Below are 18,351 nucleotides of genomic sequence, written 5' to 3' on the forward strand. Positions count from 1 at the left end.
ATAGCTTCCAAATGATAAATATAATTATCTATATAAATATATATATATAAAAGCTAATGCCCCAAAAGCAGCGGAATTTGTAATTAGAACAAAGTGCAAAATGAGGAAAGGGCTAAAGAGCTAAAGTGTAGAGAAAGCTCTCACCCATGTGCAATTGATCTCAAAACGAAAAACGAAAACGGAAAACAAAGAAATGTATTACAAGTTGAAGGCTACATAAGTAGGCATAAACAAAAACGGAGAACAATCAATAATTATTTTAAGATTCCATTCCATTTTCAATACCAACGAAATTCTTTGCTCACCTTACCTCTTTCTCCTCACTCAAAAACTGCACGTACACAAAATTTTTGCACATTTTTCTAGTCAATTTTTATGTTTAACAAAAAGAACATGGTGTGCTTCCTCCCATTTTGCTCTAACCCAATACTCACCTGCCTTTGATCGACTGCAGATTCCGTTGGTTTATTGATCGTTGCACTACTCAAGCGAATTGTTAAAATTTAATGGAAGAACCACAACGAAAATTATGTAGTAGGGATCACAGATTGCAGAGTTATGACAGGCAAAACACTCCACAGCCATTGCATTGAGGAGCTGGTACTCCACAAATCCCTAATCCCACATCCAAGAACAATGGATAACCCAAGTCCCTGAACCAAGTCACCTGCAATCTGTGGTCTGGAAAAGAGCAGCAGTGGAAAAAGCAAACTAAATATGAATAGTTTTTAGGTTTTAAACAAACTCTCTGTGTTGTTGTTACTATGATTCAATGTATATGTGTATACGCAGCATTAAATAACCGAACTCTACATTAAATACCCAACTACAAATAGTTGAACAAGTTGATCCATAGAAAAGCTAAAAATATGAGAAAAGCAAATCAGTTTGTTATTTGTTTCTGAGTGTGAATCGTATTGAAAACAATAGGTTTAACTATATTTGGTTGACTAATTCTTACACACTGATGATATGAATTGTTGATAGTGCTTAAGTCGGGGGAGTGCTTGGGCGAGGATTGTTTGTGGCATTGACGAGGCAGCTGTCCTTATAGACGAGGCACTCTCAGAGAGTCCTCGGGGGGGGGCAGCTGCCGATCATGGACAGTATTTGGTAAAGCAAAATAAAACAAACGAAATCTTTTGTACATAAATTGTTTTCTATCTGAATTGTTCTCAATGTGTAGTTATATACGAAATATCTTGATAAATATCCATGTATTTATATTTGAATGTTATTTATGTGTAGCCCAGAAAGTGACATGAATATATAATCCGCAGCTTCAGACCCATAGAGATGATAAACCAAGGTGTTATCTATATACCCAGATACAATAATTTATACAAGAAACTGGAAATATATATATACTATATATAGATGTGTTTGACGATCAGCAAATGTATTGATTAAAAATTGAAATAGCGATTGTGTGTATCGATTTTGAAATGTTATTTTTATTTATTTTATGCATATTTTGTAATTTATAAATCCTAATTCAAATACAAACAAACACACACACACACATACATAACACACACGCAGATAAAGTAGGAGACAAGTAAATTTTATTCAATAAATTATATTAAATCAAACAAGAATAATTATATTATATAAAGATATATGTATGTTAAATCATTTTAGTGGATGTATAAAAACAACGGAAACAAAATTAAATAAAATGAAAATTAAACAAAAATCAACTTTGAGTTTCTTCTCTTCTTAAAACATCGTAAAAAATAATTTGAATTAGAAAAACTTTAAAAAATAATACCAGCTAGGGTCTCCTGTTGGTTAATTTGCCATATGGATACATCGATCTCTTATACAATACTGGAGTACATATTGGGTAATAGGATACATTGAAATTCATCGCCTTTCTAAGCTCGTCGCATTTCCCTTAGTTGGTAAGTAGAAAAAGTAGACCAAATACCGTAAAAGTGGTGGCCAAAGATAGTCCAACTCTTCCTGATGCCGCATTGCACAGATCCGTGTTGCAGAGTGTGCATCCTAGGAAACTCATATATGGCACCACAGGATCCGGACCATCATCGCAAGTAAAGCCTATTTGCGATGAATCACCGAAGTAACAGGATCGCCTTACAAAACGCGTGTCTCCAGGCGCTGTCAAAAAATCAGGGTATATTATGGGGTGTGTCTTGACCTTCTTTCTTTTCCTTCTTTTCATACTTACATCCATCGAGGAACTTGGTGATGCACGTTGCCTCCTGGCCTAGAGCACGCATATTTGCCACCACATCGCAATCCGTCGTGGATATGTCATCGCCGGAAAATTGCTCCCCACACCCTGGATTATTGACGGAATCACATTCGTAGCAGGTAATGGGCCAAGCTGATGACGACATGCGTGAATATGTGTGTCAACGTGAGCACGCATTAAAGAAAACAATGGGTCGAAATTGTATTCAAAAGTTGTATAAAATATACAAAGCTGTTGCTGTTTTGTATACAAATATTAACGTGTGTTTTTTGTTACATAGAAAAAACTTCATTTCTGACCTTAAGGAAGGTGAATATTTTACTTTTTTTTGTTAAATTTTATTAAGTTAGTTAAGTATCACGTATTTATGTTGATATTTAAGTTTTTAAAGGCAAATATCTCTCACGGGTATAGCTCTCTTTAAGTATATTTTTTACTACTGCTTTGAAATAAGATTTATATTTAAGAAAAGGATTAGAATTTATTGTTCTCACTTCTTTGAAAAACATTTTTTTATAGCAATATTAAATATGAAAATAATTTTCTGTACAGAAAGAGGTTCAGTTGCTGTCGGTAAGCTCACCTGGGCTGGCCAGCGTGACGAGGAGAACGAGCGCGGCAAGCGCACGCAGTGCCATCATCGCCATCGTACCGCCCGCGAAAACAGTTGATGCCACTGTCCGGCGGTCGCGGTGAGTCAATAGCTATAGCTATAGCGATGCCGATACGTGCGCGAATACAGATGTTGTCTTCTTAGCTGCCGGACCGATTTTAATCACATGATAGACCAGCTATATAGCCACGAACTGCCGACCACCGACCAACGACCACCACCGATTACCGACTCGAAGCGTTGCACACACGCGACTGAACTAAACTGAAACTGAACTGAATGAGCGAACAATCGCATTCAGAATGTGAATTTGATTTTCATAACAGATTTTCACTTCTCCTTCGTTGGCATTTTCCTGGCCAAACGCGCCTGTTGACATTGTGCCCTGCCCCTGCCCCCTGCCCCTGCTCATCACCCGCGGCTATCCATTTATTTCAGGCAAAAGTTCATTAGTGGCATTTGAACAAATAAACAATTTGGCATTCTGTGTAAAATTAGTTTTTATTAGTTTGTATTTAGATCGTTCGAAATATGTTTGCCAGCTTTTCGGCTCATATCTGTTGATGTTACTCATACGCCCTGTTTACCGTTGATTGATCATTATTACTGTGGGGTAGTTTTGACTAGATTGTGTGTGCTTTATGGGCTTTGGTAAATAGTAGTTCTGGGCCTTTGGGAATACATCTTAATTGAACTAGATTTACTTAAGTTATTTTGCCTTTTATTGTGCATTTCTTGGCCCACATTTCCACTGCCTCGTCTTCCTGTCATTTCATAGTAGCTGAGATGCCAAGAGAAACATTAGCAGGCTGCCGAAGATTTTCCATTTATCCACTGGACTTTCCGCTCCATTGCAGTAATTCTCGTTGTCGCAGACATAACAACTGGCATTCTGCACTGCCGTCAGTGTGGGATCCATTTTGCACCACGTATCGGTGGCATTCACCTCGCCAAAGTAGCAGCCCCTGACGATCTTACGCACGCCGTTTTCTGAGGAAACGAAACATTTCTTTAGTCTACTTTCAGGCTGATTTTCAAGAAAACAAAGAATATATTCGAGTTTTAATGGGCTTATACGTATTGTCTTGGAGACCAAGATATCTATATGTCTGAAATAAGATCTCAGATAATTAATAATTGTATTTTTCTGATTTGCGTCATAAATAATTCGGTAAAGTATTTCTCGAAAAATGAATAACAACTTGAGACTGCAACGACTTGGATTTTTTTGTTAATTTTTTGCTTGCTGTTTATTGAACCCAAACTGCTTTGATATCTGATGATATATGATGTGTCAGCGAAATGTGAATCAAAAATCTTGACAAACGTCTTTACATGCCTTAAAGCACACTGAAATACTTGTTTTTAAATTAAATAAATCTTTTAAGTGTTTGCTTTAAAACTGCTCATTACTTGATGAGCAATGGAAATGCCATAAATCACTTTAAAAATGCCACTAAACATACACATTTTTGCCAACAACTATCGAAAGTGTTTTTCTTTTATTTATCTTAGAAATTCTCAGGCCTGCAAATATCAGACAAATGTATAAAGGCCTTAGAATATTATTGGTTTAGTACTAACTCTCAAGTGTTTCGTTTTCTAGGAATATTGATAAGTGTTTCATTTTAGTCCTTCTTTATGGTTACTGATCAGACTAATCTTTAACTATTTCTTTGAGAATGTCTAGCACTATACCTTACCTTTGAATACCCTTTTCAAGCAGGCCGTGGCATTCGGGCTGAGCAGGTCATTCTCCAAAAACCGCGGCGGGGCAATGAAGGCGCAGTCGTATTTGAAATGGTTCTCGACTTCGAAGTCCTCGCCACAACTTGCCTCGTAGACAGATTCGCAGGCATAGCACTTGATGGCGTAAGCTAATGGCATTGTGGAGATGAAAGAGACCAAAAATTCGTTTTATTTATGTCAGAACAGAGATCAGATGGGGGACAGCCGATTGGCAAACACAAAACTTAAAACACAAAAGAACGAAAACGAAAAGCAAATCCAAATTCAAAACCAAATCCAAACAGAACAATAACAAACCTGAGGCCAGCAGCGAGATGAGCGCGCCAAACAAAAGTAAATATTGCCGCATTGTTGATTTGAAGAAAATCGTTTCTTTTCCTCGTTTACGATTATGTTTGGATTTTTGTTTTATTTGATGTTTTTATGGAAAATAATTCAAGTAGCTGGCTTATTTTTAACTCTTCTAAACGTTATTGGAACAATCCGCACGAGATTTAAATATAAATCATATATCCGTTGGCTATAGTATATACTTTCAATAGCAAGATATGTGTTTTTGCTTTTCCTATAAATGACTTTTACATATTTATTTGGGTCTTAGCACGTAAGGAAATTAAAATGTAAACACGCGTTGCCAATTTTCCCGTGATTCTTGTTTTTTTTTTGTTGTTGTTGGTGATTTTCCCCGATTTCCCGGCTAAATTCTTGGAGCCGTCTGACAGTCGACGTCCGCACACGAAATCGAACTAAAAGAATGCCAAAAGCATTTTCCAAATTCAACTCCTTGCCGTATTTCTCTTTTTTCTTTTAGGTTTACGCTCTCTTCTTTTTTTGCTGCGAGGAAAACACTTTATGGCCTTTCGCCTGGCGTCATCGCTCGGCGTTTTTAATTTGTCTAATTTTAATGAACATTTTGTGTTTGTGAGTAACATCAACTGAGTGGAGATTTGGCGCTGAATTTATGGCTGGCATGTTGGAGGTGGCTGGGGCAAGGAAAACTGGGAGTGTGATGGTCAAGACACGAGCAAAATCACACAGAGAGAACTTTTCAGCTTTTCCGGCTGTTCTATAATCGTCAGCCAAGAGAGTTCCAGAAGGTAACTGAAAAGAGAGCACCAGAAGAGACGTATTGTGGGTGGGGAAAATTCTTTAAGTGTGCCCAGGCACGCATGTGTTCTTCCCCTTTCCAACTCCCCCCTTTTTTATCAATAAAAACTGACAATTAATTAAATCAATAACAATCAAATTCCTTTTAAATGAAAAAGGTCAATTTAAAATAAATAAAGTGATTTTTATTGTGGACAAAAAATGCTTAAAAGGTGCTTAACAATGAAAGGCGGTTTAAGAGTGACTGAAGCCTTATTAAAAGCATGCTCGATATGGCTGGGTTGGAACAGCAGTACAACAACAACAAAAACAACTACTAGCTTAGGCCAACAGACGAGCCACTCCGAAGAACAGAAGGATAACTCCGGCGATGGGGGCCAGGGAGGAGGATCCATTGCACTCGTCCTTGGTGCAGACCTCGCAGCCCAGCAGCTTGCTGGTCGTCAGGTTAGGATCGGTCTGACATCCGACCTTCGTGTTGCCAATGTCGCCGAAGTAGCACGACCTTACGATCTGGGGGTTGCCGGGAACTGCAAATAGAAGGTTTAACATTAAATTAATATTTCTTGAAAAACAAAACCCACTCAAAAATATTTTTAACAATTAACATTAGAAATTACGACATTAAATTGCGCTTTGCATACCGATGAGTACGGAAATAAATTTAGTGGTGACCATTCCAAAATTCTCATTTTCAGCTTCTCTCATGCTCTGACTTTTGTACGTGCTGAGACTTTTGATTCTATTTGTGTGTGGATTTTCAAAATTATTTTGAATTTTGACTTCCACAAGTGTTTTTTCATAAAACAATCATCTTTCTTTGATTTTTTGCTGATCAGTAAAATGGAAATCTTTATATGTAGAAAAACAGAGCGATTTCTATTATGTTTTTTTGGTTGCTTTATAAGATTAAGGGGAGCTTTATTTAATACATGGGTAATTAATATTTTTAGGGAAAATTTGTGTAACTTATGAATGGAAATTACAAGTTTTTAGATTAATCTATGTGTTTGTTTTGAGAAAATAAAAAATTAGAAATCGAAATAACACAAAATAATGCAAGGAAATTTTTTTTCTTCTCAATAAAGCAATAAATATCACTTGCATTTAGCTTCTTCTCTCAATATATATTCTTCAATTACTCTTTATTAATTAATTAATTATCTTTAGTATCTTGAAAGTGTCAGGCGACTCAACAACCCACAATTAATTTGCCATTACGTATATAAGGCTTTATAAAAAATTTTTCACTCCTGTTAGCTGCAATTTAGAATACTAGTGACTAGCTGTGGGCTGACTATTATGCCAATTGCCAGGCAGTTAATTACAGAGCCACACCCTTCACATTGAGAACGAATAAAAAACAATTGCCTGAGACGATGTTGCGGTCACCGAGCATAAATACTCCTCACGGGAAACCTCTCAATGTAATCATTCGAAAAACCATTTAGACCCCAGAGAATATTTACGGCTGGCCATAGCTGAGCAATCAAGTAAGTAAATTGTCTAAAAAAACGCTGAGCAAATAACTCAAATATGTACTTCTGTATAAACTGCACTTGATGAATTTTTAATGAGTGGAAAATATTGCTGAGGGACGTGGATTAATCTCTGTTGGGTTGCCTGTAAACACATTCACTTAATCATCAGTGTAAGCAGAGTAAGAAAGTATCATGAAAATACAGATTGTTGAAAAACAATTTCACTGATAGTTTCAAAATGAAAAAAATACGAAAAGATTTCCCTTATCGGTGCCCTCTTCAGACTGCTTTCGTTGTCGAAATGCAATACATATCAAACTGGAAGGCATCCAATAAAGTAATATACATCTTGAAAAATATTTCTAAAAATATTTCACTGTTAAGTCTTCTGATTTGCGCTTTCACTATGGCCTTTACTTTGATTAATAAAGTGTCCAATATTTATAGTAGAAATAATAATGTTTTAGTACCCAAATAGATCCATAAATTATCTGTAAATATCTCTCAAAAAGTTATGAAAATTGTTGCCATCATGAGATTTCTTCCCAAACTAACTCAATTTAAAAACTAAAAGTGAAATCTCTGTTATCGCCGCTCCGAAAAAAACCCGTAACCCCAGTTAATTGATCAACTTTGCTTTTGTGTGTGCGTGGGCATTCGATATGGTAAGATCATGGTTGTTAAAAGAGATTCCCATCACAATACTTACTATCGATGGTCTGCTTCATGCAGCCGGTGGCATTGCGAACTGGGAAGAAGTTCTGGAGGAATCGAGGAGGAGCTATCCTGGTGCAATCCAAAATCAGATTGTCATCGGACTTTATATCCTTGCCGCACTTGGGAGTGGTTAAAGAATCGCACTGAAAGCACTTGATGGCATACCCTGTGAATTAACAAATTGAAGATCAAATTTGCAGAGTTATTCCTGGGGATTTCATACCCGTGCTGGCCAAAGTGGCCAAAATGCCAAGGGTCAAGATCAGTTTTACACTCGGCACCATATTCGCGTTTTCCACACTAGTTCTTGGAATTATTTTTAAAGCAAACCTTGACGGCACGGCGGTTGGTGAACGTTTGTGGGATATATCTTAGCGTCCGAAGCGTTCGCTCTATTGTCCATTATTCCACTCAGTATTTCCACTCAGCATTCCTTTTCACTCACTCAAAATCAAGCTTCCACTCGGGGTGACCGTGAGTGAGTTGGTTTTTGTGCGCGTTGCGTGTTTGCATTTTGTGTTTTATTTGAATTTGTGCTGAAGCTGCCGCAACATTTGACACACAAACGAGGCGCATATATATATATACATAAATATCAAGAATTTTTGCCGACTTGTTTGGGGTGATGTCAGCCGTTTTTGGTTTGTTATTTATTTTTGTTTTCTGGCTTGGCACGCTGTTGAAGACAATTCCGACGCTCCCACAAATATTGCCGAAAATGAGTTTTTTTTCTCTTTTATTATTATTTTAGGGGTATTATGTAAGCAGTTTATATCTATGTCAAGCCTATTTTTAATGAAGAGTTCGTCTTAAGAGCCTGCTATCGTCATCGTTTTCAAGCCAGTTACCTGTTTGATTCTAATGCGCAGTTTGAAATACATTCGAATATTTCACTCATTCTCATTGTTTCGCAAATTTCAGCAATTAACAACGTTCTGAGCTGTCACCCCCCGACATTTGTTAACTTTCTTGTAACTTGGGCCCCATTGATTTAGCTGCTTTTAAGTGATGAAACGCATATCTGCAAAAGCTGCATCTTAGTCACTGTTCACTGACCAATTTACCGCGTTCAACTTTATTTTATAAACTTTGTGAGAAAAAAAGTTCTTAAATAGTTTAGTCATTGATCGAACATTGAAAGTTTGTTCGAATTACTAGAGTGTTAGCGAAAAATTTATAGTCATTGATCGATCATTGAATGCTTTGCCTTTTATTTGAAATATTTTTTTAATTTTTTAGAAATGCTGATTATTTTGCACAATTTGTGATAAGGATAACTCTTTATGAGTGACGCATATCCGTTTCTGCCGTTTGCCTGGGTTGTATTAAAGCCAAAAATAATCTTATTGAATTTTGTACGCTTTCCTTAAGTTAAAATAAGAAAGGAAAGTTTTCACAAAAGGAGATTTATGAATACCACCAATTTTCCAGCTAGTGAAGTTCTAGGCCAGCAGACGAGCCACACCGAAAAAGAACAGGATAGTTCCGGCGATGGGGACCGTAGTGAAGGATTCGTTGCACTCGTTCTCGTTACAGTAGGCGCAGTTTACTGGGATCGGGTAGACTTTTTTAGTTACTATAGCGCACGCATCAATTGCCGTTTTGCAGCCCCTCGCGTTTACCGTTTTCCCATTTTCTAAAATGGAAGCAAAGTGCTTGGATTAGAAAGAGCGAGTTGAGCGAGAGTAACAGGGATTACTTAACCAGTTAGTAAATCGAATATTTACCTAACTAGATTAACTTAGATATATAGATAAAAAAGTTCCATCAATAGTCAATAATATAAATTGTTTCTGGGTGAGAATTGTCTTACTTACTAGTGTAGGAAATCTTCTGGCAACTGGTTGGAGTTTCTGTGACAGCTAAGAATATCGAGCCAAGCAAACTGGATTTGTAACCTTCGGTGCAATCCACAATGAAGCTTTTATTCCTTCCACAATCGGAATCTACAGAGGTGCAATAATGACATCTAATCGCATACCCTGCAGGAATAATAATACACATTGTAGTATAACTATTAATTAATAGTCCTTGAGTGCAGAAAGTGCCGAACGAGCTATCGTTTACGCTGGACCATTTGTCAATATTTTTTGGAATATTTTTAAAGTAGAACTTTAGGCTACGACGCCTAGAGACCTTCTGTGAGCTGATGCTCAGCGTTATTGAGCTCAGCTCATATCAATGGACTCATTATTATGTGGAATATCAAAAATGTTTTATTCCCGAAAAGAGCTTTTAAAAATATAAAATTAAAGATCGTCATGACTTATCAACACATGAATGCCTTCTGTAGATTAATTTTGTAATTATTTAAGGGCATTTAGTATACGACTAGTAAATATATAGCCTTGTCTCTAGGTCTATTTTTAAAATTTAATCTTTGCCACTATTTCTGTGATTAAGAATACGAAACAAGAGGAAACGATATAGTCGAGTGCCGCGACTATAAGATACCCGTTACTGTTTTACACAATTTTAAAATATTAATTTTGCTATTGGAAATTCACAAGGCGCCACCTATTGTCAGAGGAATGTGAGGCCTTATAACCTTAATTTCTTTATAAATAGCGAAATAATGTTCCGATTTAAAAACTTTTTGGTAAATCGATAGATATTAACCGAAATAAGTTATACAAGGTCAAACGAAGGTATTCATAATATTATTATAGACGCCACAGTTTTTCGCGGTTTGCGGGCGTTAGAGTGGGCGTGGCCGGATGCAACTTCGTGGCAAGTTGCAGAGGCATCTTTTAAATACGTGTTCCTAAGCAAAATTGTGTAGCTCTTATAGTTTTTAAGATTTTTGCATTTTTGGTTTTTCGGGTTTTGTGGGCGTTAGAGTGGGCGTGGCTTGATCCGAGTTACCGAGATATTAGCTTGTCTAGAAAATCCGATGGGTGGGTGTGGCCGGATAGTAGTACCACTATAAGATGCGCTTGCATCTAAAGATTATACTTTCTGAATTTCAACTTTCTAGCTCCAACAGTTCCTGAGATTTTAGCAATTTTAGTTTTTTGCGATTTGTGGGCATTCGAGTGGGCGTGGCAGGATGCTGTAATAAACTTGCGCTGCATAGGGACCTCAAGAATCTTCATGGTTAATCTCAATTTTGTATCTTTTATAGTTCCTGAGATCTCAGCGTTCATACGGACAGACGGACAGACAGACGGACATGGCTCATTCGTCTTCGCTATTCATCCTGATCAAGAATATATATACTTTATAGGGTCGGAAACGCTTCCTTCTACCTGTTACATACTTTTCAACAAATCTAGTATACCATCTTACTCTACGAGTAACGGGTATAAATACCAAGAATTTTTGCCGAATTTTTCGAATCTCTGACAAAACCAAGAAACTAGAAGTACCAACTATAAAAAGACATAGTCGTTACTTAATACAGGAAATGATTAGGTACTTTATTTACAGATTTTCTTATTTTTTACAAATGCTGATTATTTATTTGGGTAACTCTTTGCGTTTCAGTTTCTGAAAATACCATTTGTGATAAGAATACCTATGTACATTTTTCAACATTCTATTAAACTTAAAAAGAATCTTCTTGAATTGAATTGAAAGTGAAGTTCTACGCCAGCAGACGAGCCACACCGAAGAAGAGCAAGATAGTGCCGCCGATGGGGACCATAGAGGAGGATCCGTTGCACTCGTCCTCGTTGCAGTAGGCGCAGTTTAATGGGATCGGGTAGACTGCTTTAGTTACCATACTGCACGGCCAAATTGTCGAATTGCAGCTCCTCATGGTCCATGTTATTCCATTTTCTAAAATGGAAGCAAAGAGCTTAGAAAGAGCGAGTTGAGCGAGAGTAACAGGGATTATTTAACCAGTTAGTAAATCGAATATTTAGCTAACTAGATTAACTTTGATATACAGATAAAAGAGTTCTATTAAGTTATATTATTCAAAAAGGCAACAAAGGCACTTAACAATTGACTCTTAATAAATATAATGATAAATTACACTAACATTTTACAGAAGCAACTCCCAAAAGCGGGGGAGATTTGTCTTACTTACCAATGTAGGATATCTTAATGCAACTGGTTGGAGGTTCGGTGTAATATAGAGCACTGGATTGAAAATTTTTGATGCAATCCACAACGAATCTTTTATCCTGTCCACAACCGTTCTCACTGGTACAACTATGACATTTAATCGCATACCCTGCATGAAAAATAATACACATTTGTAGATTAACTCGGTTAGTTAACAACCTTTGATTTTTTACCAGTGCAAGCAAAAAGAGCGAGTACGCTAAGAGCTAAGATCAGTTTTACACTGGACACCATTATCGCGTTGGAATATTATTTTTGGAATATTTTTAAAGTAGAACTTTAGGCTACGACGCCTAGAGACCTTCTGTGAGCTGATGCTCAGCGTTATAGAGCTCAGCTCATATCAATGGACTCATTATTATGTGGAATTTCAAAAATGTTTTATTCCCGAAAAGAGCTTTTAAAAATATAAAATTAAAGATCATCATACTTATCAACACATGAATGTCTTCTGCAGATTAATTTTGTAATTATTTAAGGGCATTTAGTATACGACTAGTAAATATATAGCCTTGTTTCTAGGTCTATTTTTAAAATTTAACATTTGTCACTATTTCTGTGATTAAGAATACAAAAATATCAAGAACTTTTGCCGAATTTTTCGAATCTCTGACAAAACCAAGAAACTAGAAGTACCAACTATAAAAAGACATAGTCGTTACTTAATACAGGAAATGATTAGGTACTTTATTTACAGATTTTCTTATTTTTTACAAATGCTGATTATTTATTTGTGATAAGAATACCTATGTACATTTTTCAACATTCTATTAAACTTAAAAAGAATCTTCTTGAATTGAATTGAAAGTGAAGTTCTACGCCAGCAGACGAGCCACACCGAAGAAGAGCAAGATAGTGCCGGCGATGGGGACCATAGAGGAGGATCCGTTGCACTCGTCCTCGTTGCAATAGGCGCAGTTTACTGGGATCGGCCAAACTTTTTTAGTTATAATACCGCACGCATCAATTACCGATTTGCAGCCCGCCTCGAGTATCATAGTTTTTCCACTTTCTGAAAAGAATTAGAAAGACCGAGTAGAGCGAGAGACAAGGATTACTTAACTAGTTAATAAATAGAATATTGACTTAACTAGATTAACATAATCTTACTCATATAATCATATAATTAACATATCTAACATACATATGTTGAGGAAACGGATCAATCGATCTTTTTAAAACCAACTGCTAATGAGTGATAAAAGTCAACTTACTACACTAGCATTTTCCAAAGGATGTACTTGGCTGACAATTGTCTTACTTACCACCAGTGAAGGATATCTTGTAGCAACTAGTTGTAGGATCGCTAGTGGGTGAATATTCGTTGCAATCCACAACGAATCTTTTATCCTGTCCACAACCGTTCTCACGGGTACAACTATGACATTTAATCGCATACCCTGCAGGAAAAATAATACACATTTGTTGATTAACTCGGTTAGTTAACAACCTTTGATTTTTTACCAGTGCAAGCAAAAGTAGCCAGAACGCTAAGAGCTAAGATCAGTTTTACGCTGGACACCATTATCGCGTTTGAATATTATTTTTGGAATATATTTTAAGTAGAACTTTAGGGTACGACGGCCTGAAGACCTTCTGTCAGCTGATGCTCAGCGTTATAGAGCTTTCTTCACTTCAATAGACTCATTGAAATGTGGATTATCAAAAACGATTTATTCCGGAAAAGAGCTTTAAAAATATATAAATAAAATGTGAATGAAATTCCATAAGTTAATGTTTTTTGTTTTATATTTAAGATCTTCATGGATTATCAACACATGAATGCTCTCTGTAGATTCATTTTGTAATTTTTAAGCGCCTTTAATGTATGACTAGAAAATCTATAGCCCTGTCTCTGCTCTAATGTTAGAATGTATTATTTGTAACTAATTCTGTGATCAAGAATACAGAAATATAAAGAATTCTCGCCGAAATTTTCGAGTCTCCGACTAAGCCAAGAAACTTGAAGTATCCACAATAAAAATATGTTTGATTAAGTACTTTATTTAAAGATTTTATAATTGCTGATTATTCATTTGGGTTATTCTATGTGTTTCAGATTCTGCAAATACAATTTGTGATAAGGAAAACTCCTAATGAGTGACGCATATCCGTTTCTGCCGTTTGCCTGGGTTGTAGTGAAGCTAAAAAGAAGTTTCTTGAATTTTTACGCTTTCCTTAAGTTAAAATAAAAAAGGAAAGTTTTTACAAAAGGAGATTTATGAAAACCACCAATTTTCCAGGTAGTGAAGTTCTAGGCCAGCAGACGAGCCACACCGAAGAAGAACAGGATAGTTCCTGCGATGGGGACCATAGAGGAGGATCCGTTGCACTCGTCTTCTTTGCAGTAGTCGCAGTTCACTGGGACCGGGTAGACTGTTTTAGTTATTATAGCGCACGCATCAATTGCCGTTTTGCAGCCCCTTGTGGTTAACGTTTTTCCATTTTCTAGAATGGAAGCAAAGTGCTTGGATTAGAAAGAGCGAGTTGAGCGAGAGTAACAGGGATTACTTAACCAGTTAGTAAATCGAATATTTACCTAACTAGATTAACTTTGATATATAGATAAAAGAGTTTTATTAATAGCCGATAAGGCATCAAAGGCAATTTACAATTGACTTTTAATAAGTTAAGTAAGTAACTACCAAAAGGGGGAGAGATTTGTCTTACTTACCAATGTAGGATATCTTAAGGCAACTGGTTGGAGGTTCGGTAAAAAATAGTAAAGCTGAACCAAGAATATTGGATTTTAAATGTTCGGTGCAATCCACAATGAAACTTTTATTCTGTCCACAATTGGGATCCTCGTCGGGGGTGCACCTATGACATCTAATCGCATACCCTGCAGGAAAAATAATACACATTGTAGGTTAACTATTAGTTAATAGTCCTTGATTTAATACCAGTGCAAGCAAAAGTAGCCAGAACGCTAAGAGCTAAGATCAGTTTTACGCTGGACACCATTATCGCGTTGGAATATTATTTTTGGAATATATTTTAAGTAGAACTTTAGGGTACGACGGCCTGAGACCTTCTGTGAGCTGATGCCCAGCGTTATAGAGCTCAGCTCATATCAATGGATTATAAATTTAAAATATATAATAAAAAAAAAAAAATATAATAAAAAAAATATATAAAAAAAATTTAAAAAAATATATAATAAAAATGTGAATAAAAAAAAATATATAATAAAAATGTGAATAAAATTCCAAAAGTTATTATTTTTGTTTTAAGCTTAAAACTCATCATGAATCATCAGCACATGAACGCTCTCTGCAGTTGTCACATTTCTTTTGGTATTTTTATAGGTCATATAGTAATCGACTAGTAGTAGTAGTACTTTCCTCTAGGTCTAATCTTAAAATTATATTAATTATCACTATTTCTGTGGTTAAGTTAACTATTTTCATTTCTTTTTCCATGAACTTTCAATTATCGCTTTTTGTTTTTCCCCCTCTAGACACTCGGTTATACGAGTTTCCCACAAATTTCTATTTTCTTCAATTGGTTAATTTCCTTAATTATGCTAAATGAGTTTGGGTTAATTGGGCAAGCGGGGGTGGAGTGTCTTGAGATCTCTCAGCTTGCACAGTTTCCGATTATTCCGATCTCTCGTCTGGAGTTTCTTGAACTTTGCTGAACTGCATTTAACACTTTAAAAACTCGATTTCGAAGGGTAGACGGATGAATGTAACTTGACTTGCAAATGAAATTGAACCCAATTATGTGTAATTAAGTAGGCAGACATACATAAATCCCGCTTTCCGCTTTTGAAGAAAAGAGGGGGAATTTTTGTCATGGACATACAAATTTCGGCTCATCGTGTGGGTGCACATACTAATTAGATCCCAGGTGTTTCAGACTCCCAGGCGAGATTCAGACTCTGACTCTGAGTCATTGAACTGCATTTCGAATTTTGTTATTATTATTTGATGACTGTACTTAAAACGAGGCGTCCGTACAAATCGCGATTACTAAAGGTCTACTGATTCTCCTAAACGTATTACACTTTTTCAGCGGTACTACTCATATCGGCACATGTGTGTGATGATGTACATGGGTTGGGCTGAGGTTACAAAGTAAACAATTAACTAGTAATATTTTTTTCCAATACCCGGTCTGATTCGTCATTGTAGACATAAACATAAAATAAATACAGACTTGGGAGATGAGAATGGGAAACCTTAATTATGTTATCATGAAATGTAAACGTGATGGTTTGTTAATCTTTTCATCATTAAAATACCATATTTAAAGTTTAATTTTAAAAGCTTTTACACTGCCCGAAATGCTTTTAAAACTGTGAGGTTTTCCCAGACAATCATTGATATTTTTTTCTAATCTTTTTAATATCTTTTCCTTCTCTCAAAGCTATGGTGTTGCTTTAGTGTTAAAATCCATTTTTGGATGAAAGTCATATTCCCTTCAAGGAAGGCTACTAGTTATGCAGAATGCATCCACAAGGTTAGAAACCACCACAAGCCGTACTTAAATGATGTAATAATATATTTTGGTATATTGCCAGGACAACCTCCTGTCCTTCATTTATTATGAAATACAATTTAGAAGAAATTTACACAAAACAAAACCACGAAATACTACAAAGAGAGTCAGTTACTAGCTAGTTAAGATCTAGGCCAGCAGGCGAGCCACGCCAAAGAAGAGGACGATGGCACCGGCAATGGGGGCAAGGGAAGAGGATCCGTTGCACTCGTCCTTGGTGCAGACATCACAGCCCAGCTGCTTGACGAAGGGCAATGAGGGATCCGACTGGCAGCCACCCTGGATGTTGTTGATGTCACCGAAGTAGCAGCTCCTCACGATCTGGGGATGTCCGGCCACTGGGATGGAAGAAAATTGTTTGGTTTGGGATGAGCAATCGGGTTGACGACTTTCTCTTATGGGGGTTAATAAATGAACCAATTGTTCCGACCAACAACTGGAACTTGTTAATTGTTTATTTGACTTGCATTCCACAGGTACTTTATTGTACTTTTTGTGTTGTCAAACAACAGAACAACCATTCCATTCACACCGCCTTGAAATATTTCAGGGGGTTTCTGTTATTTTTCATCTCTGATCTCATCATTGTATATTTCTCTATCCATTTTATAATTGATACGGCTTTGTAAGTTAACCAGGCTCCAAGTAGCTTAACAAGCTTGAAAAACGATCATAAGATTTATGAGGGAATAATCTATTGGCTGATTTGCCTTGCAAATAAGTCCATAAAATAAAATTGTGAGACAGCGAAAAGCTTGCGGCATTCAACCGCTAACTCGTCACTGCTATTATTATTTTGTATGCGAAAACAAATTAAGCTCTCGGGTTGATGTAATTACAAGAAAATGAGTCGCACAAAAACGTGATTAGGGAGCACGTCTGAAGGGAAAAAAAATAACATTTGAAAAGCAGGTAGTGGAATATTTACGCATGACATCAGAGACGAAATACAAAAACACATTTTCTGCGATGATCTCAGAAGTTTTAAGATAAAAGAATTTGTTGTTTTTCGTTGGCAGAACGGAACATGAGAGTATCAGTGTCATTTTGATATGATATAAGCATATTTTATGTATTTTTATTTAGTAAAGTTTTCCCACTAAACTCACCGCTCTCAAGGGTCTTCTTCATGCAGCCAGTGGCGTTGCGCAGGGGGAAGAAGTTCTGCAGATAGCGTGGGGGTCCAATGCGGGCGCAATCCAACAGCAGGGTCTCATCAGCCTCAAACTTCAGGCCGCACTTGGGCATTGTCAGGGACTCGCACTGATAACACTTAATGGCATAGGCTGAAGGAGATATAGTTGTTGATTAGAAAAGCTTTAAGATTTTTTATTTTAAATTATTAAAATGAGTACGAAATCGGTTTTTTGTAATCATTGAACGAGAGCGAGAGAATTTACACTGTACAAAATCAAGTCAAAAGGTGTAGTAAAGAAGACATTTTCTTCCAACTAAAACCAGCATTTTGGAAAATCAAAAAATCTGGTTATTTTTCGCCAAACAGGCTCTCCTTGAATTCCTTCAAATACACCGTTTCCACTGGCCACACTTTCAAACGCAACGCACCCGAACAGGCCAGACTGATCATAACGGCCACGGCCAAACTGCATTTCAGAGCGGACACCATTTTCACCAGCACTTTTTATGTTGCAACAGCGTTATCGAAAATTAAACTTTCGTTTTTGAACTCAGGCACGATTATCAACCGTTGTCTTCGGTGTCTGCTGCACGTCTGAAACTGTAGCAACAGCAATATCGCAGTTCCAGCAGCAACATCGCCGACTCAAAGCAACCGCCCCAGCAAAAGTTGCTCAATTTTACGTTCCCAAACTGCGTTCTCTGGTTCTCTGTTTTGAGTGGAAATTTCGGTTCAATATGGCTTATATCTAACA

General features: G+C 36.7%; 6 protein-coding genes across 6 annotated transcripts; all 6 read right to left on the reverse strand.

Annotated features, from left to right (window-relative positions):
- Positions 1 to 1,543: 1,543 nt before the first annotated feature.
- Positions 1,544 to 3,104, reverse strand: LOC108115458. The gene is made up of 3 exons (XM_017226910.2): positions 2,802 to 3,104; positions 2,192 to 2,350; positions 1,544 to 2,121 (listed from the first exon to the last, which is right to left on the reverse strand). The coding sequence occupies exons 1-3, from the start codon at positions 2,863 to 2,865 to the stop codon at positions 1,898 to 1,900; spliced, it is 447 nt and encodes a 148-aa protein (XP_017082399.2). The 5' UTR covers positions 2,866 to 3,104; the 3' UTR covers positions 1,544 to 1,897.
- A 209-nt stretch (positions 3,105 to 3,313) lies between these two features.
- Positions 3,314 to 5,340, reverse strand: LOC108115430. The gene is made up of 3 exons (XM_017226867.2): positions 4,878 to 5,340; positions 4,535 to 4,708; positions 3,314 to 3,821 (listed from the first exon to the last, which is right to left on the reverse strand). The coding sequence occupies exons 1-3, from the start codon at positions 4,927 to 4,929 to the stop codon at positions 3,604 to 3,606; spliced, it is 444 nt and encodes a 147-aa protein (XP_017082356.1). The 5' UTR covers positions 4,930 to 5,340; the 3' UTR covers positions 3,314 to 3,603.
- A 510-nt stretch (positions 5,341 to 5,850) lies between these two features.
- On the reverse strand, positions 5,851 to 8,250 carry LOC108115548. Its single transcript, XM_017227053.2, has 3 exons — positions 8,109 to 8,250; positions 7,878 to 8,051; positions 5,851 to 6,217 (listed from the first exon to the last, which is right to left on the reverse strand). Exons 1-3 carry the CDS (start codon positions 8,167 to 8,169, stop codon positions 6,009 to 6,011), a joined length of 444 nt encoding a protein of 147 aa, XP_017082542.2. The 5' UTR covers positions 8,170 to 8,250; the 3' UTR covers positions 5,851 to 6,008.
- Positions 8,251 to 9,107: 857 nt separating this feature from the next.
- On the reverse strand, positions 9,108 to 13,505 carry LOC121529676. Its single transcript, XM_041818654.1, has 3 exons — positions 13,421 to 13,505; positions 9,703 to 9,867; positions 9,108 to 9,521 (listed from the first exon to the last, which is right to left on the reverse strand). Exons 1-3 carry the CDS (start codon positions 13,479 to 13,481, stop codon positions 9,328 to 9,330), a joined length of 420 nt encoding a protein of 139 aa, XP_041674588.1. The 5' UTR covers positions 13,482 to 13,505; the 3' UTR covers positions 9,108 to 9,327.
- On the reverse strand, positions 12,770 to 13,496 carry LOC108115550. The gene is made up of 2 exons (XM_017227057.2): positions 13,222 to 13,496; positions 12,770 to 12,968 (listed from the first exon to the last, which is right to left on the reverse strand). Exons 1-2 carry the CDS (start codon positions 13,376 to 13,378, stop codon positions 12,772 to 12,774), a joined length of 354 nt encoding a protein of 117 aa, XP_017082546.2. The 5' UTR covers positions 13,379 to 13,496; the 3' UTR covers positions 12,770 to 12,771.
- A 2,959-nt stretch (positions 13,506 to 16,464) lies between the features above and the next one.
- LOC108115424 lies at positions 16,465 to 18,202 on the reverse strand. Its single transcript, XM_017226860.2, has 3 exons — positions 18,026 to 18,202; positions 17,569 to 17,745; positions 16,465 to 16,797 (listed from the first exon to the last, which is right to left on the reverse strand). Exons 1-3 carry the CDS (start codon positions 18,084 to 18,086, stop codon positions 16,589 to 16,591), a joined length of 447 nt encoding a protein of 148 aa, XP_017082349.1. The 5' UTR covers positions 18,087 to 18,202; the 3' UTR covers positions 16,465 to 16,588.
- Between the last annotated feature and the right edge of the window lie 149 nt (positions 18,203 to 18,351).

This window comes from Drosophila eugracilis, unplaced genomic scaffold, assembly GCF_018153835.1.
Source record: "Drosophila eugracilis isolate 14026-0451.02 unplaced genomic scaffold, ASM1815383v1 contig_1197, whole genome shotgun sequence".
NCBI classification, from domain to species: Eukaryota; Metazoa; Arthropoda; class Insecta; order Diptera; family Drosophilidae; genus Drosophila; species Drosophila eugracilis.

What these genes read in the sequence shown, in the direction of transcription:
- LOC108115458 (XM_017226910.2), bottom strand. Translation starts at nt 2,865, where the DNA reads ATGGCGATGATGGCACTGCGTGCGCTTGCCGCGCTCGTTCTCCTCGTC. An exon ending in CGTCACGCTGGCCAGCCCAG is followed by an intron (nt 2,351 to 2,801) that starts GTGAGCTTACCG and finishes TGTCGTCATCAG; the next exon opens with CTTGGCCCATTACCTGCTAC. An exon ending in CACCAAGTTCCTCGATGGAT is followed by an intron (nt 2,122 to 2,191) that starts GTAAGTATGAAA and finishes ATTTTTTGACAG; the next exon opens with CGCCTGGAGACACGCGTTTT.
- LOC108115430 (XM_017226867.2), bottom strand. Translation starts at nt 4,929, where the DNA reads ATGCGGCAATATTTACTTTTGTTTGGCGCGCTCATCTCGCTGCTGGCC. An exon ending in CATCTCGCTGCTGGCCTCAG is followed by an intron (nt 4,709 to 4,877) that starts GTTTGTTATTGT and finishes CAATGCCATTAG; the next exon opens with CTTACGCCATCAAGTGCTAT. An exon ending in CTTGAAAAGGGTATTCAAAG is followed by an intron (nt 3,822 to 4,534) that starts GTAAGGTATAGT and finishes TCGTTTCCTCAG; the next exon opens with AAAACGGCGTGCGTAAGATC.
- LOC108115548 (XM_017227053.2), bottom strand. Translation starts at nt 8,169, where the DNA reads ATGGTGCCGAGTGTAAAACTGATCTTGACCCTTGGCATTTTGGCCACT. An exon ending in GGCCACTTTGGCCAGCACGG is followed by an intron (nt 8,052 to 8,108) that starts GTATGAAATCCC and finishes GTTAATTCACAG; the next exon opens with GGTATGCCATCAAGTGCTTT. An exon ending in CATGAAGCAGACCATCGATA is followed by an intron (nt 6,218 to 7,877) that starts GTAAGTATTGTG and finishes TTCTATTTGCAG; the next exon opens with TTCCCGGCAACCCCCAGATC.
- LOC108115550 (XM_017227057.2), bottom strand. Translation starts at nt 13,378, where the DNA reads ATGTGTATTATTTTTCCTGCAGGGTATGCGATTAAATGTCATAGTTGT. An exon ending in CAAGATATCCTTCACTGGTG is followed by an intron (nt 12,969 to 13,221) that starts GTAAGTAAGACA and finishes AATTCTTTTCAG; the next exon opens with AAAGTGGAAAAACTATGATA.
- LOC121529676 (XM_041818654.1), bottom strand. Translation starts at nt 13,481, where the DNA reads ATGGTGTCCAGCGTAAAACTGATCTTAGCTCTTAGCGTTCTGGCTACT. An exon ending in GGCTACTTTTGCTTGCACTG is followed by an intron (nt 9,868 to 13,420) that starts GTAAAAAATCAA and finishes TTATTCCTGCAG; the next exon opens with GGTATGCGATTAGATGTCAT. An exon ending in CCAGAAGATTTCCTACACTA is followed by an intron (nt 9,522 to 9,702) that starts GTAAGTAAGACA and finishes CTTCCATTTTAG; the next exon opens with AAAATGGGAAAACGGTAAAC.
- LOC108115424 (XM_017226860.2), bottom strand. Translation starts at nt 18,086, where the DNA reads ATGGTGTCCGCTCTGAAATGCAGTTTGGCCGTGGCCGTTATGATCAGT. An exon ending in GATCAGTCTGGCCTGTTCGG is followed by an intron (nt 17,746 to 18,025) that starts GTGCGTTGCGTT and finishes TATCTCCTTCAG; the next exon opens with CCTATGCCATTAAGTGTTAT. An exon ending in GAAGAAGACCCTTGAGAGCG is followed by an intron (nt 16,798 to 17,568) that starts GTGAGTTTAGTG and finishes CTTCCATCCCAG; the next exon opens with TGGCCGGACATCCCCAGATC.